At 40.8% G+C, this 15,632-nt stretch overlaps 1 protein-coding gene across 1 annotated transcript in view; it reads left to right on the top strand.

Annotated features, from left to right (window-relative positions):
* The window catches only part of TBK1 (TANK binding kinase 1), a 28,740-nt gene extending 22,082 nt beyond the window's left edge, over nucleotides 1–6,658 (top strand). The window contains exons 17-21 of the mRNA XM_066550397.1: nucleotides 1,522–1,623; nucleotides 1,713–1,809; nucleotides 2,833–2,939; nucleotides 3,251–3,322; nucleotides 4,171–6,658. Of these exons, the coding sequence (XP_066406494.1) occupies nucleotides 1,522–1,623; nucleotides 1,713–1,809; nucleotides 2,833–2,939; nucleotides 3,251–3,322; nucleotides 4,171–4,222 (430 nt within the window). The 3' untranslated portion in view covers nucleotides 4,223–6,658. The remainder of the gene's footprint in view (nucleotides 1–1,521; nucleotides 1,624–1,712; nucleotides 1,810–2,832; nucleotides 2,940–3,250; nucleotides 3,323–4,170) is intronic.
* The last annotated feature ends 8,974 nt before the right edge of the window (nucleotides 6,659–15,632 follow it).

Genomic DNA, 15,632 nt, shown 5'->3' with positions numbered 1-15,632 from the left:
GAGCCACTCTTCATCAGGAGCTGCAGTCATAGGACAAGGAGTCATGGCTTCATGCTGAAAGAGGGGAAATTTAGGTTGGATACATTGAAGAAGTTCCTCTCTGTGAAGGTGATGGGACACTGGAACAGGTTGCCCAGAGAAGTTGCAGCTGCCCCATCCCTGGCAGTGCTCTGTGACAGGGAGGTTGGAGCTAGATGATTTTTATGGTTCCTTCCAACCCAAACCATTATAAGATTCTATCTCAAATGATGCTAGATGCTTATGTTTAAGTAAATGAATTATTCTCCTCGTGGCTGGTCACTTGCATGGTTCCCTAGACTTTGCTAAATGCTGCATTAATTTAGGTACCACTTACATAATTTTCTAAAAAAATCTTTCTCTTCCTACCATGAATGTGGCTTCAATGACAATTACAGATAGAAAGCTGTCATGCAGAGGGCACAACTTTGCCACTTGATTTTCCCATAGTGAAAGCTAAACTGACTAACTGCCAAGCAGAGCAGAGGGTTTTCTACTACTAAAACCATGTCCTTGTCTTAGTGTATGATAAACTTCAAATAAGTATGCTTCATTTTCATGAAATGAATACTGGTTTGAATACTGGTATATTTTCTACCATAGATATCTCCCTGGGACTGTACAGGTTTGAGATCCTAAGTCCATCTTTTTTATACTTGATTCACCCCACAGGGAAATGGCAGTGGCTTTTCTTACAGATTGTGTGCTATTATCAGCAGAGGCTGGCCTTTGTAATACTTATCTCTAGGCAGATAAGGGTAAGGGAGCAGCTCTCAATTTGAATTTTATTTTTTTGGTTGAATGATAGGTATGCATTCCTGATGACAGTCCAGCTACACGCTATCTACAATTTAATTAACAATATTTATTATGCAAGACTTAATGAAATGCCTGAACTAGGTGTTGCTCTGTAGTGTTGCAGTATCCCTTACGCTTACTGGTGCAATGCGTAGCATGGCAAGGCAATTACACTGGGACTACTGTCTGCCACACTAACAAGAACTGGGGTTTGTTTTCCTTTCTTTTCCTTTTCTGCTTGTTTCTTTTTCCTCTTGTCATAAAATTAGGCTGACACAAAACTCCTGTTCTTTTTCTTGCATGTATGTTACTCAATGCAAAGGATTATTCATATATGCTAGAAGTTCCAAGTATCTGCAGTAGGCAAATATGAAATAATTAGGATTTTTGTCCTTTCCATTTAGAATTCTGAAATATACCAGCTGACTCAAGGAAGACATTTGGCCATTTATTCATATAAAAATATGAATGCAAATACAAACAAAGTGCTTCAAATAATTTTCTTCCTCCGTGCTAGGATATATTTTTGAAACATAAATTTTTGTCAGTTCCTGCAGAATGTTGAGTTCTTACACATTACAACAGCCTGAATAAAGGTGGCTGCACAGATTTTAAGTCCACAAACCTTTCTCCAAATTTCAGAAAGTTAGGGGAATGGGGTTTTGAAAGCAGTATGACACTAATTTGGTTGTTTCTCTGTTGCAGGCAGAAGCTGTATTTGCATGCTACAAAAGCCATAGCTCTTTTCAAAGATGAATGTGTCAGCAAGTATGAAACATTTTTGGACAAAGCTGAGGACTGGACAAGGCAAGCTATTGATTTCTTTAATGTTTGGTAATGTTCATTGCACCACTTTTATATAAGCAGCTCTTAAAAGAAAACTCTTTTTCTTTTAGGAAAATGCTTCACACAAGGAAGCAATTACTGGCTCTCACCAACCAGTGTTTTGGTATTGAAGAAGAGGTGTCCAAATATCAGGATTATATAAATGAGGTAGAATGCTTCAAAATTATGGGAAGCATTTGCATAGTTAAAAGACTTCCACATATTTTCATGTCAGTAGTGTTGCTAATAGTGAGTCTTACATTAATGCAGTTGTATTAAAAGTGCTGTATGTGGTCTGCAGTAGCTTCATTGCCATGTCATATTGAATGGTGTTATTTTTTGAATAATTGAATAATGTGATTTTGTGAATTGTAACTTGATTTTGGAATTTGGTGGGGCTAGTTTGGTTTGGGATGATGGGTTTTTTTTATTTGCGTCGGGTTTTTTTGGTGGAGTTTGTAGGTTTGGATGATTTGGGGTTTTTTTTGCTAATGTTAGCAATTCCCCCTCAAAAAAAAAATCAGTGCAAATGGATGTGGGTTCATTGAGAAATGTTCTGTGCAACTGTTACCATAATACTTTCAGAGGACCTAGAGGATTATCCTAATTCTCTTATGAAATATAAAAATGCTGCTTCCATAGTCCAGATGATAGGATACATACTTAAGGATGTTAAACTAATGATTTGGATGGTGACTCTGCAGGGTGCAAACTTATCAGAATTACCTCAGGATTGAGAGAATAAGAGCACTTTCATGTAGTAAAATTATTGGTTTTTAGAAAGGAAAGATAAATGAACAACAAGCCATTGCTAATTGTAAAATCAGTTTAGGAATGGTGGACAGCAGCATTTTACTTGTTATTTGTATTTTAGTTGCACCACTAATCCATTGATTAGGATCCTGCTGGCCTAGGGTATCTACAGACATAACAAATAGATAATTCTTCCTTTCCAGAGTTTATTATGAAAGTATTAGATAAGAAGATGGAACAAACCAGGGAATTATTGGTCATGTCAATACAAAACTTGCTGTGATGATCTCATCTTGGAGCTTATCAGCCACCTTAGTACTGTAATGAATTTATGAGATATCACAACAACAGAGAATTTTAAAAAGGATTTTAAGGTGGGCATCAAGATATACATGACAACTTCTATTGTAACTTAAATTTCCTTTTTATCTATTACAGTTACAAGATGCCCTGCCACAGAAAATGTTTGCCGCTTCCAGTGGAATGAAACATACAATGAATACAGTCTATCCAAGCTCAAACACATTAGTAGAAATGACTCTTGGGTGAGAATTTTTTAAGGGGATTGATGTAATAATGTATGCTTGCTAGACAGGGAAATTGAAAAAAAAATTAAATTACTTAGTGATTGTTGTATTAAGATCAAGAATTTTAGATTGCTATAGTGGTGGCACAGATTTGGAAGTGAGTGGGGGACAGCACTAATGTATCATCTGTCTCTTTGTAAATAAACAACTTACCTGTCCCTTGTTTTGTATGTAATGGCAAGTTGCTGAAAACTGTTGTAGTGAGGGATCAGAGCAGGTATCTATACCAATAAAAACTTTAATATTTATTTTGCTTCTGGTTACTACAGGATGAAGAAACTGAAGGAGGAAATGGAAGGTGTTGTTAAAGAGCTGGCTGAAAACAATCACATTTTGGAAAGGCAAGCAATTGTTTTCCCTTTTGGGGCTGAAACTAGGGGCAGGCTTAATTTGGTACATTTAGATCCAGAATTTAAAGTAAGGGAACAATTCTTTAATGTCTTTAACAGTAAATATATTTTGAGCTGTTCAAATGAGATATAACAAAAAAAAATTACTTAAAACCTTGGAACATGGCTGTGTCAGAATGATCTTACAGCAATTTTTGTTGCATTTTTGTTTCATGTTACTTTTGTTTAGCTATAAATATTAAAATATAATAAAATAATATATAAATAGAATATAGATATAAAAATATAATATAAATATAATAAAAATTCCTGTTGCACAGATGGATCAGTTCTGAATTTAAACACAATAATGTTGCAGCAATGCAATGGTGCCTTTTAATTCCTCCCATTTAGAGGTTATTTTTGACAACCATGGAATTACACCAATCTGAATTGATGATTTTGCAGTTTTCAGATTGCTTAAATAAAGTGAAGAGGTAAACATGTTTCTTACAATACTGAGAGGGTATCGTCATTATCACATATAGACTGATTTTGATTTTTTTTTTTCCTATGAAGATGAGAAAATATATAAAAATAAGTATCTCTTGAAAGTTCCAGGGTAAATTGCTGGTAGAGTGGAGTTTAGTTTCAATTTGAATTAGTTTTGTTTTGTTCCCCACTCCCAGTCCCATGCTTGCAGCAAAGCTTCCTTTCTTCCATCCTCTTTGCAGATACAAAAGTTAGTTACAAATGCCTCTGTTGGCATGTAACAAGTGAAAGGAAAACCCCATAAAGAAATTAAAGTTTGATTCTATAGTCTAGTCAACCACCTAAAAATGTACTTTTTTATGGTTTAGATTTGGTGCCTTGACTATGGATGGTGGCCTGCGGAACGTGGACTGTATCTAGCTTCCAAATGACCTGCAGAGGATTTGTAAATTTTTTCAAAGGGAAAAAATACTGTTGGGACAGTTGAAAGCAGAACCTCTATCCAGGATTTTTTTTTCCTTCAGCAACTGTATTATTAAAGAAAATGTAAATATGTATAATATGTAAATACAAAAGAAATATATATATCTTTTCTTGGTCACTTTTAGGATAGAATAACTTCTGGCAGGGAATTGAGCCCCTTGGAGGATCTCTGAGGAGTCCTAAAGGGAAAAGTATTGTTGATGAAATTGACATTTGTCTGCTTTGAATATTGCCCTTTCTTTCAGAATGCAATTTAGTCTTCATTGCAAGAGGACTTGCAGTACTCCAAAACACCGTTGTATAAAGGGTATTTTGGATTAACTTCAACAGCCACTGTTATGTAGGAGTCTAGCTGAATGACTGTGATCATCACAGAACATGATGAATGTTTTAAATGAGATGTTTTTAAATGAGTGTGAATAGGGACTAGGAGTGCAGATAGGACAGAACAGAAATGCATTTCTCTTTCCTTCACATTCAAATTGTTAGTTCTCTTCTACTTGAGAAAGCAAATTCACAGTATTTTTAAGTTCTCTAAATATTTGGTGCCATGTTGTCTGTAATCATTTGACTGCTTAGTATATGGAAGTTTTGCACTCCAGCTTGTCAGAATGAATGTAAAAGTCTTTTTTTGGAGTACAGCATTTTCAGACTTTCCCTGAAATCTTGTTGCTCACCACAACAATGGGTACTTAAAATGGCTGCTTCTTAATCTTATTTGCAGGTATAATTTTTTAAAAAGGTTAAAAATTTGGTATGAGAAGAGTTTGTGGACAGTCAGTAGACTGGATAGTATCACATCTCAGTAGTAACTGAATAGTGGAAAATAAGGTACCAGTCTAGATTTGAAAGGGACCACTCCCACTGCTGCCTTACAACTTTGGTACCAAACGTTGATGGAAAATTTAGTAAGACTGTATATTTATTTTCCATCATCAATAGTTACTACTTTCAGTGCTACATGATTGGGATGCAGAGATGCAAAGTGAAACATTCTGCTCCAAAATACATAGGAGAAAGAGAACAGGAAATCAAAAAATTCTGGAAACATCCTTTTGTTTGGATACTACGGATGTACATACTTGTTTCAGATGAGCATGCAAGTATTACAGAACTCATTCTCTCCTTGTGGAAACCTGGTCATGGATGTTCAGTAGTGTCAATAACACTTCTCATTGCTGCATTACACCTGTAAGAGCTGGACCAACTATATTTAGAATTTTCTATAATTACTGGTGGAATATTTAGATGTAAACTAAACAACATTGACCAGTGATAGCATCTGGTAGTTTTGTGGTGCTTATTCCCTGCTTATCTGTCCAGGTCAGAACACAAAGCATTTTAATTTCCTTTTTAGAAAATATGTGGAGAGAAACTTAGGAGCTTTAAAGCGAGTGTTTGGCTTTAAAAGAAAAGGAAATTCGCTTGCCTTGATGTCCAAGACCTGCATTCCAGTGTTCTCGGTGAGAATCAAAAAAGGGAATTCAAACATTTTTACATTCATGTGAGCAGCTTCTGTCTTTGTCACCCAAAAAATCTAGCTATGCAAAAGGAGTGCAGCAGTTTGTCACATATATTTCTTTGGCACTCTTAACAGTTTTAAAATACTGGAATTATGTCTAACTGGAATGTTTTAATGCCTGCTTGTACATTTGTTCATTCACATCCACAGTCTCACTGAGTATCAGTAAAACACATGAATAAATGTTAAAAGGATTGGGCTCTCTAGATGTGGATAAACTGTATTTTGTTTCCAACATTATAATACTTTGTTGTTTCAAAGTTCTTAATCTTGAAAGAAATCAAATGCTAGGTGGAATATACAATTTTCAACTTCCTTATACTGAAGCAGTCTGAAAAAGAAAGTTAATTGTAGTGTAAGTATAGCCTGTATGTTGAAATATGTGCAGCATTCTTTTACATGTTTGAAAAATTTTTGTTATATTTTATGTTCATTTTAAACATTGCTGGCTTTAGTCTTGCTGAATACATCAGTAATCTTAATCATGTTAAAATTTCTTTTTCTAAAGCAATTTTAACAAAGCAGTAGCTAAGGCACTTGAAGTAATCAGTTCATAATCTTCTGATTACGTTATTATGAAGCAAATAATTTTTCAAGTCAAAGCATAGTGTTGTACCATCAACTTTTTGCTCAAACTAAGTGTCCTGATGCTATGAATCTTGCTATTCATTTGCCAAAATAAGTAATAGAAAGTAATATATGGTTCTTCTTCCTGAAGCTGGTTTACTGGTTTGGGGGGTTTAGCTGAATATATTAATTATCTGTTACTTGAACAAACCTGTCTTCATATGAATTGTGAAAATGCATGAGTGAACAGCTTAATGGCATGAATACATCATCAACAGTGTGTACTTCTGCCTTTTCATAATTTAATTTTCTGTTAATTTCAGGATATCCTTAAGAGATTTATTTTCTTGTAAGCACAATAGAGAGCCTGAAACATGAAGTTGCAAATTGCAGCTCAGTTTGCATTATCCAGCTGTTCAGAAAATGTGTCCTGCACAACAGAATCACTAGCATTGGCAATATGGTAGAGCCACTAATTGTTCTAATTTTTTTTAACTTCTTGGTTGATATATGTTCTGAACTACATTAATTCTTTTAATGGTGGTAAAAGTCCTAGTGTCTGCTCACTGGTAGAACTCAAATCAGTTCTAAGGTAGTCAATCACTGTAGAAGTGGTAATTGTAGAACAGTTCTGGATAGTCCTGAGCAGAACTGGGAAAAAGGGGAGTTGTTGGCTGAAAGAAGGGAGTACTGGAAGAAGAGGGAGGTAAAAGTCTTTGGTAATCTACAGGCTGTTCCAGAAGATCCGCATTCACTGTGACTGTGGTGAAAGCATTATACATTATTAATATAAACTGTTATTGAAACAAAAAAACCCAGCCTACAACTTTGGTAAATCCTTTCTAATGGTGAAGAGAGGTAAGTGCCAGAACAGATTGCCCTGGGAACAGCAATACCGTTTTAAGAGGGTTTATAGGAACAGGTTAAGTTCTTGAGCTCTTGTGACCGATTCTGCCATGGGCAAGGCTTCATGACCTTCTATTTTTCTGTGCCCTAAATAGCTTTATGTTTTCATCAGTCACCAAAAAAAATGTGGTAGGGGTAGTATCCCTCAGTGGAATTTGATATTTTGTCCCTGGTACTAGCTCAGGCAGCAGTAGTTGTAGGTGCACATCTTTTGGAGAACTTTGCTGCCTGTGTGTAGTAAGGCCGGCAGCGGCAGGTGAGCTGCTGGCGTGCTGCGGACGGGCAGGGCGCAGTTCTCCAACGCTGTGCTCCTGGAGCTCACACAAGTGTTGGATGCAAGCTCTGACTACCCCGGCCGCCACAGCCTCCCCACGCGGGTGTGAGTTATGGAGCTCTACCTAGCCCTGGGAAGTATTTCCCCAGTAGCTGCTTTAGGGCAGAGAGGCAGATCATTTTAATGGGAACCTATTGAAGCGCATCCCCAGCTCTTGTCAGCTCGCCCCGTGCCCGGGGCTGCCGCAGCATCCCGGAGCGCGTTCATGCCGAATGATGCGGAGTGTGTGCCTGCCGGGCGCGGGGCGGCGGACCGGCGGCAGGACTCGGGAGGTCGGCGGGAGGACGCGGAGCGGTGCAGCGCCTCCTTCGCCCCCGCCGCCTCCCCGCTCCCCTCGCCCGCGGCTGCCGTGTGCGTGAGGCGGGCAGAGGCGGCGGGGCCGGCGCGCCCCGCTCCGCTCCGCATGGCGGCGGCCGCGCGGGACCGGCGGGAGAAGCCTCGGCGGGACCGGGCGGGGCCCCCGCAGCCGCCGGACGCGCCCGCCGCCCGCCCCAGCCCCGCGCTCGGCGGCCGCCGCCGCCCGGCGCCGCCGCGGCCCCGCCACGTCCGCACCATCTTCGAGGCGCCGCCGCCGCCGGAGCCCCCGCACCGCTTCGGGCCGGCGGCGGCGGGAGCGTGGTGCGACCTGTGCTGCCGCTTCGTGCTCTCGCAGGGCCTGCGCTGCGCCGGTGAGCGGCTCCGGCGGGAGCGGGCCGGGAGCGGCGGGGCCGGGGGGACGGGACACCCTCACAACACCCAGGGGCGCGGGGCCCGGTGAGGCGACTCCCGCTCCGCGCCCGGGAACGCGCTCCTCGCCCGGCCCCGACCGGAGCCGGGGTTTCGCCACGTGAAGCGTCGGAGCACGACGGCTGCCGAGAGGGAGCCGAATTGCCGGAACACCGGCCTGGCGTGGGGGTGGATGCGGGGTGATCCAGGTAAAAGTGCCCCGTCCCTACGCGACAGGAAGGTAACGCGGGTCACAGGTGTGCGGAGTGCTGTCCTGAGCGCTCGGGTGCTGCCCAGCCCTGCCGAGAGCCATGCGTTCTGCTCCCCGGCCGGCAGGGTCATGCCCAAGGCAAAGCTGCGTTACACAGCATGTACATACGCGTCCTTTCGCTCTCTGGCCTCGGGTTCTTAGTAGGCAAAGGTGTGTTTTCCTTTTCCTGCATAGAAAGCAACTTTCCTCCTTTGCACCCCTTTCGTTATCAATGCCACACTCTAAAATACAGCTATCATTCACCTTCTAGCTCCTGTGCTTTACAGTAGGACAACATACATCATCTAGTGCTGGTGAAAAGTCCTCTTTTGCCATCCCTTGATTGATTGAAAAGGCTTTGGCCACGCTGTTGGGCTTCATGGTAACCTCGAGGGTGATTTCAGCATAGAACTCCTTGGGCACGTTCACTTGGCTGGCTGTTCCTCACCCTCAGCTGCAGTGCTGCTGCACTTTCTAGGACAATTTGTGCTATCCCTAGTGGTGTGACATGTTCAGGTGTGTGGTTTGCTCTAGATTTACATCACTGAGCCTTTGTTTAACAGCTGGTATTTGAAACACAGGGTGGAAAAGACAGGTCAATCTTCTGTTTTTTTTTTTTTTCTGTCTTAAGGAGATGTAATAACCTCATACTGTCCTTTGCTGATAAATATAATTTATGTTACAACACACTCTTCTCATGGTTACACTCACTTTCAGTGGCTCTATTTTTACAGTCATTCTTGGAATGGAAATATTTTGGCTGTGGAAATAAAATACTTTTTATTTATCATTTGCATTAATGCACTGTTTGTTCTGACAGGATGTGTAGTGCACTGATGTGAAAATAGACCTTAGAAATAATATTTTTTTTAATGATCAAATGCTCCATGACAAGAGCTTCAAGTGTCACGTTGGATTATGTATCTTCCAGCAACATTTTCTCAGAACAATTACAGCTTACAATGTTTTTCCTTCTCCTCTGTGACAAGCTCAATTTTTATGAGGCATAGTACTTCAAGTTGCTCTTCTAAATTGCTGTTTAAGTAGCAGAGGAAACATTCGACTTTCATGATCTAGCATGAATATAATATTTAGAAGCTGTAAAGTGCTATGCAGATGAAAGGAGACACCAGCTAAGAGCACAAGGGCTGCTGTGAGAACCTCTGTTCTTGCCCACTTGGCAGGAACAACTGGTGAGCCAGGCTGGTGAACAGACTGGCTGAGAAAGTGGCTGAGGGCAGCAGAAACAGGGACTGGGTCAGGACAGCTCAGAAGACCTGAAGGAGTGTGTGACTGGCTGCCCTCCTGGCTCAGAGTCACTAAATCCACTCTGGCCAGACGTCAGTCTACGCCCAGAGTCACAGGCTGCTCTGTGAGCAAGTGAATATAGGAGAGGAAGAAGTCCCCTGCTTTGGGAAGGCAGGCAGGGCTGTGCCCAGCAGCTGAAGTGTGTCTAGAGTGGCCTTGAAAGCTGAATTGGATGCATCCAGGACTATAGCCAAATCTGTGGCCTCTGTGGTGACCTCTGCTCTGTGAAAATGCCATGGTCTCCTTTGGGTATCCCTTGCAAAGCAGAGATTACAACAGAGGTGAGAAGTACCTTTCAAAGATTTTAGTCTGCCTGGCAAGGTGTGACAGTGCTGGAAGTTTCCCAAATAAACCTGTGCTTTCCAGAAGCCACTTATTGTCATCTAAAAAGCCAAATAAAACAGCATCTTCCAGATGGGCATCTGGTAATAAAGAGGGATCTACATACTATATTCTCATTATTCTGAATCACAAAGACACAAATGCTATCTTTATTTAACTTACCTTTTCTCAGTACTGGTTGAAGTCAGATCAGACTCACCAGATCCTTGCCATTAGACATGATCTAAGTCAAATGTGGTGAGCGTAGCGACAAGAATAAAATGGCATGAGAAATTTCCTCTGGGATAGGGAAGCAGTCAAAAGGCACATCAAAGGAGTAATTTTAAAGTATTTAGATACAGACTTTTTTTCTGAAAGAAAAGTCTTTGACTTCTCTATGGGAATGGGGCTTTCTTTGACTGTCTCTGTCCTTCCTTCCCCACAGTGTATATGAGGAATTCCCAAGCTGAGCTTCAGGAGAGGTTAGGCTTTACTTTTACCATTTTTCAGTGGGTCTGTGATTATCTTAGGGTTATCACACTCCTTGGTGCACCTCATAAAATGAGGTGTAATCCCTGACTACCAAGAAAAGATCTTTCTGCCTTTTGTGAGATTTTTGTTTGGAATTCACAAGTTTTCATGCTTCTGATAAAAAAATTCAAAATACTTTCATTTTATTTAGGGAAGATAGATCTGAACAGAATAAAAAAGTCAAGATTAAGGATTGTCTATTTCAATGCAGTGCACAAGGTGCACATTATTCAAGCAATTTATTTTTTGAAAAGAAGTAAGGCAGTGGCAGTGCTGATATTCCTGGACCCCAGCCCAGAAAGAAAGCCAAGTGTAATGAAATCCCTCTGGAAAGGATACTTTGTAGTATCCGACTTCTTGCTGTCTTTTTGGATTCCTTTTCAAGAGAGGCTTAATTGGTTTTGCAGTTCAGGTTTGCTCTGCTATTTCACCTTTTCACCTTTGGGTGAAAAACCTGGTGCAGATGCAGAATTCCATTGCCTGGCCTGACTTCTCTGCACAAAGTTGTTTGAAACAGAAGCATCAGGATTATTCCAGTTTCTATAATGGAATGGTGTACAGTAAAAAGTGGGTTTTGTTTTCTAGCATTCAGTTTTTCTCTCAATCTGAAGGTAGTCGGGAGTGAAAATTCTCCATTTCTTGTATCTTATTGATGGTGCGTAGCATTATGTAGTGTAAGAGATTGTTGCATTGTATCAACATGTCATTTAGCATTTGAAAAATGAGGTATTTATCATAACTTTGGGTGAAAGTCTCTACGGCCAGGCTATGAAATACAATTTCTGAGCAGTTTTACTTTCCTCATAGTCTGGAGAACAGACTGGTGGTGGGAGTGTGAAAGGAACTACTTTGTGGACCACTTGCTCTGGACTTCCTAGTTAATTTCTGTAACTTTTCTTTTTCTTTGCATTTTACACTTTTCTTTGCATTTTACACTTTTCCATTGAACCAGATGAAACCAAATTAAACCTTTTCAGAAGTTTTACTCTTCACTTAAGAGAATATAAGAGAATATAGAGAATATAGAATATATAGAAATTACAGGTCCTACATGACTTTCACTTCAAACTTTCTAAAGATATTTAAGCAGATGCTTTGGAGGTACCATGAAAACCAGGTGGCTCCTTTCCTGGATTTAGTGATGGGACACATTCTCTTCTCTACATCTCTTTTTTAACCAAATTTCCAGTCTTTGTTTTTTGAGCAAGCATTCCCTGAGAAGTGTATAGCACACTGTCAGGGCTTGTCAGGGCCTTCTCTCTGTTTTTTTTCTGCTCAAATGGGTATTTTGGTGGGAGCCTTGTTCAATTTCTAACATGTTTTTATATTAGCTTTGAATACTCAGTATCTGACTCTTGCTTTAGTGCAGTTGAAGAACAGAGGTGTTATGTTTTAATTTGTAGTATAGCTCTCCTACTACAAGAACTTTTAAATATCTGTAAAAACAAACAACAGCACAATAACCTGAGGAAAAAATAGGATATATTATCTAGATGCCTACTAATTTTCAGGAGTAGCAAAGAAATAGATGCCCCTGTAGAGAGAAATATGGAGGAAAGGAGCAAACACAGAGATTAGTGGGGTTTTTTCCTTCAGAAAGTACTTTTTTGACCACCAAATTTATGTAGCATACATTTTATTGGTTTTAGGCAAGAGAATAGACATTGCCCATTATCTCTTCAGTAGGACTACATTCATATTTAATTGAATGTAATGAGGGGGTTAAGTTGCTGAAACTACAAGACTTACTACTTGAATTACCAAAGCTGTTCAGAGTTGAAGGAGCCTCTGAAAGCTTTATCTATAGAGGGAGCACTGGGCATCAGATTAGAAATAACAGTGGTGGGAGTCTGCTTCCCTTTCCCATTCTTTCTGCAGAGAGTTTTTTAATGATGCACAGTTTTCCCAATGCTTTATATTTTCTTTTAAATCCAAAATTATCACATTTTCTCAGAATCCTAGAGGCTGGAGCAGCAGGAGGTGACAGGGTTTGGGTTTGCTGGTGGAGCTTGGCTCAGAGAGAGCTCTGTTTTCCTCCCTGTTGGATTTGAAGGAGTGTGGGTGGTCTGCTGCCCCCAGTGGGGTGTTTGCTGGAGCTTGAAAGGGCTGGTAGAGCTGGAGAACAAATGAGTCCCTGTGCAGTGCAGTAGGCAGTGTGTCCTGCACTGGCAGTGGACTGTGCCTGGCACAGGGTGAGAGGCAGAGGTGTGGAGATGGAAAGAGGAAGCTGCTTTGGTGGAGCTTGCTCTTCAAGAGTCATGCTTGCTGTCTTCCCCAGTGCCTCTCTGCCTCCTGGAGCATTTCTGTGGTCTCTGTAGCCACAGCAAGGTTCTCACTGCTCAAAGCTGAGTTCTTTCCTCTGCTGTTGGCAGGGAGTGGTCACTCCTCACTGAGGTTATGGTGGATCCTGTTTTCTTAGGCTCTGACATTTATATTCCTGTGTGAGTCCCATCTTCCACTCCTAAGCCATACACTGTCCCCTGTAGAAATTCTCATCTGTTTCTGATCATTTTCTTTGTTCTTGTTTTCACCATCTCATTAATAAATGGTTAATTATTAATTATGGTGTTCTTCAGAGTCTGAGTGTCTCAGATGCAAACTTTAGAGACTACAGAGAATACAAGCAGTTGTTTTGAGGCTGCATAGCAGTGTAGAGAAAAATTTTCTAAATCACCCTGTTACATTTATGTGCCATCACTGAAAAGAAAGACTCTGAAAATGCTCTGTGGTTTTCCCACTTGTCTTCCTCACATGCTTTGGAGCTGCTCTTGGGGCTCCTGCAGAGGATTTTTCAGTAGCCTGGAGCCTCCTTTCAGGAGCCTCCTTTGCCCAGGACATCTTGATGTGAGATACCCTGTGCTTTGTTTCACACACAGGAGGAAGGACCACAGATGCAATAGGGCTTGGTTTCAAACACACCAGTATTTGAGAGATGACGCAGGAGTAGAAAAGGGTCTGCTAGTAGAGACATGATAAAACAGGTGTTTCTGTAGGCAGTGTTCCTAACCTTGGGTGTATTCAAGATGTGTAATAAAACATCAAAGCAATGATGTGCTTACAAAAGCAAAGATCTTAGTAATAAAATTATTGGCATTTCTTGTCAGTGTGAAAACTCCTGATTGTCTGCTTGGAGAAAGTCTTGAGGAACCAAGGAGGAACTTGATGTTGTCATGGGAAAGCTTTGAAGAGCTTCCTGTGACTTGATGCTGGTTTTATACAGTTATACCATGCTCAAAGTTCAGCAGATTAGCACTGCTTGGGCAGGAGTTTGGGTCATTGTGGGGTGTAATGATCCAGGTGCCTTTTAAATTATGTTGTGCCTGCATGCTATATACATATTGCTAGTATCTGTGATTTTAACACACTGGAGACAAAGGTAGAACTGAAGGTTTTACTGGACAATATGTATTTTTGTTAAATGACTAACATGGTTTAGGGTTTTTTACATTTAGGGCTAGCAGTAGGAGGCCAGTGTCAGTCCCTAATAGAGAGTATGCTTGGACAGGAAGAAGCAGTCCCCACTTTGAATTGCTGTGAGCCAAGCAGTCAGCACCAATATATTAAGTAACATTTTACCTGTTGAGGTCCCTGGTCAAGCCAACATTAGAGATCAGCTCATGTCCAGGGACTGTGGTCATCTCCTCCTTCTGCTGTCAAGTGGTGTTGGCCAGAAATCTCCGGCCTTCTTGGAAGGATCTCTTTATCCAGACAGTGAAATGCAGGCCAGCAGTGTGCTGGCAGGGTGGCTTTAGGAGCTGCTAGACATGCCTGTTTTCTCCACACTGTACTGAGCATTGAAGAATGCCTTTTTTATTTTGCTCAGTAAAGGAAGAGTGCATTGTGTCAGGAGCTTGGATGCCGTAGCCTGACAGTGAGTGTTAGAGCTTGGAGGAAAGTATGAAGAACTACAGTGAAAGTCCTCTTGTATTGTATTTTTCTCTTATACTCCTGTTCTAAACATTCACTTATTATCTAGTAGCTGCCATGGCTAAAGTAAGAAACATTCTACTCCTCTAAGAGAGAAGAAATATACAAAGTACACCCTTGTTAATCTCAAGTGCAAAAAGCAAGTAATCATTCCTACTGCAATGCAGATATCTAAAGAAGGAGGGTCACAGCTTGCTTGCACTCTAAAAATGATCAGGTTTAAGCAGATCAGATTAGGACTGAACAAATTTACTGTTTTAGCAAAGTTTAACACGTTTTTTCTTTTCTGCCTCAATCAGTTTTCTCTTAATGATAGTTCCCTGTGAGCTCTCACTGGGAAGTCTGCTAATTTTGGCACAAAGTCACCAAAGCCCACAGGCAAGTTGGTCTGTCTCGCGCTGAGTCAAATCCTGTGTGTCAAACTATGTCACAAGGCAACTCAGTATCTTCTCTCCAGTTTTAGCCTTGAGTTTTATTTTTCCTCTGCTATACAGTGTAGATGTTTACATAGAAAAGTGGTTTTCCTAAAGACTGTTCAATAATTTCCCTGAATTTGCTGCTACTAATATAATGTCTACTGCAAAGCTAAGATTAGCATGAATCTGTTATTTTCACACTACACTATTTTTCTGTTCATCTGGCTTTATAATCTTTCATTCAGCTTTAGTTTTGAAGCACAAACCTGCAGAGATGCAGTAAAGCTGTAACCAAAGCACATTAAAAAGGAGCAAGTGCAGCACCAGGAAATGGTGCATTACCTTCCTGATGCTCAGCTGCACCAGCACAGCAATGCCCTCCCTCACACACTTCATCACAGTACTCTGCTGCTCCTGCCTGCCTCTGCACATTCCCAGCATCTGGAAAACAACATAAAGCAAATTACAGCAAATTTTACTGATTGAAATATTTGAAATAAAGCAGGGAATGACTGTACAGTACAATGGACGATAGTGAAAAGAATCAAGAAGAAATATTC

This window comes from Molothrus aeneus, chromosome 5 (genome assembly GCF_037042795.1).
Source record: "Molothrus aeneus isolate 106 chromosome 5, BPBGC_Maene_1.0, whole genome shotgun sequence".
In the NCBI taxonomy this organism is placed as follows: domain Eukaryota; kingdom Metazoa; phylum Chordata; class Aves; order Passeriformes; family Icteridae; genus Molothrus; species Molothrus aeneus.
The sequence above is the reverse complement of the archived record's forward strand: the minus strand, read 5'-3'. Positions and strand labels throughout refer to the sequence as shown.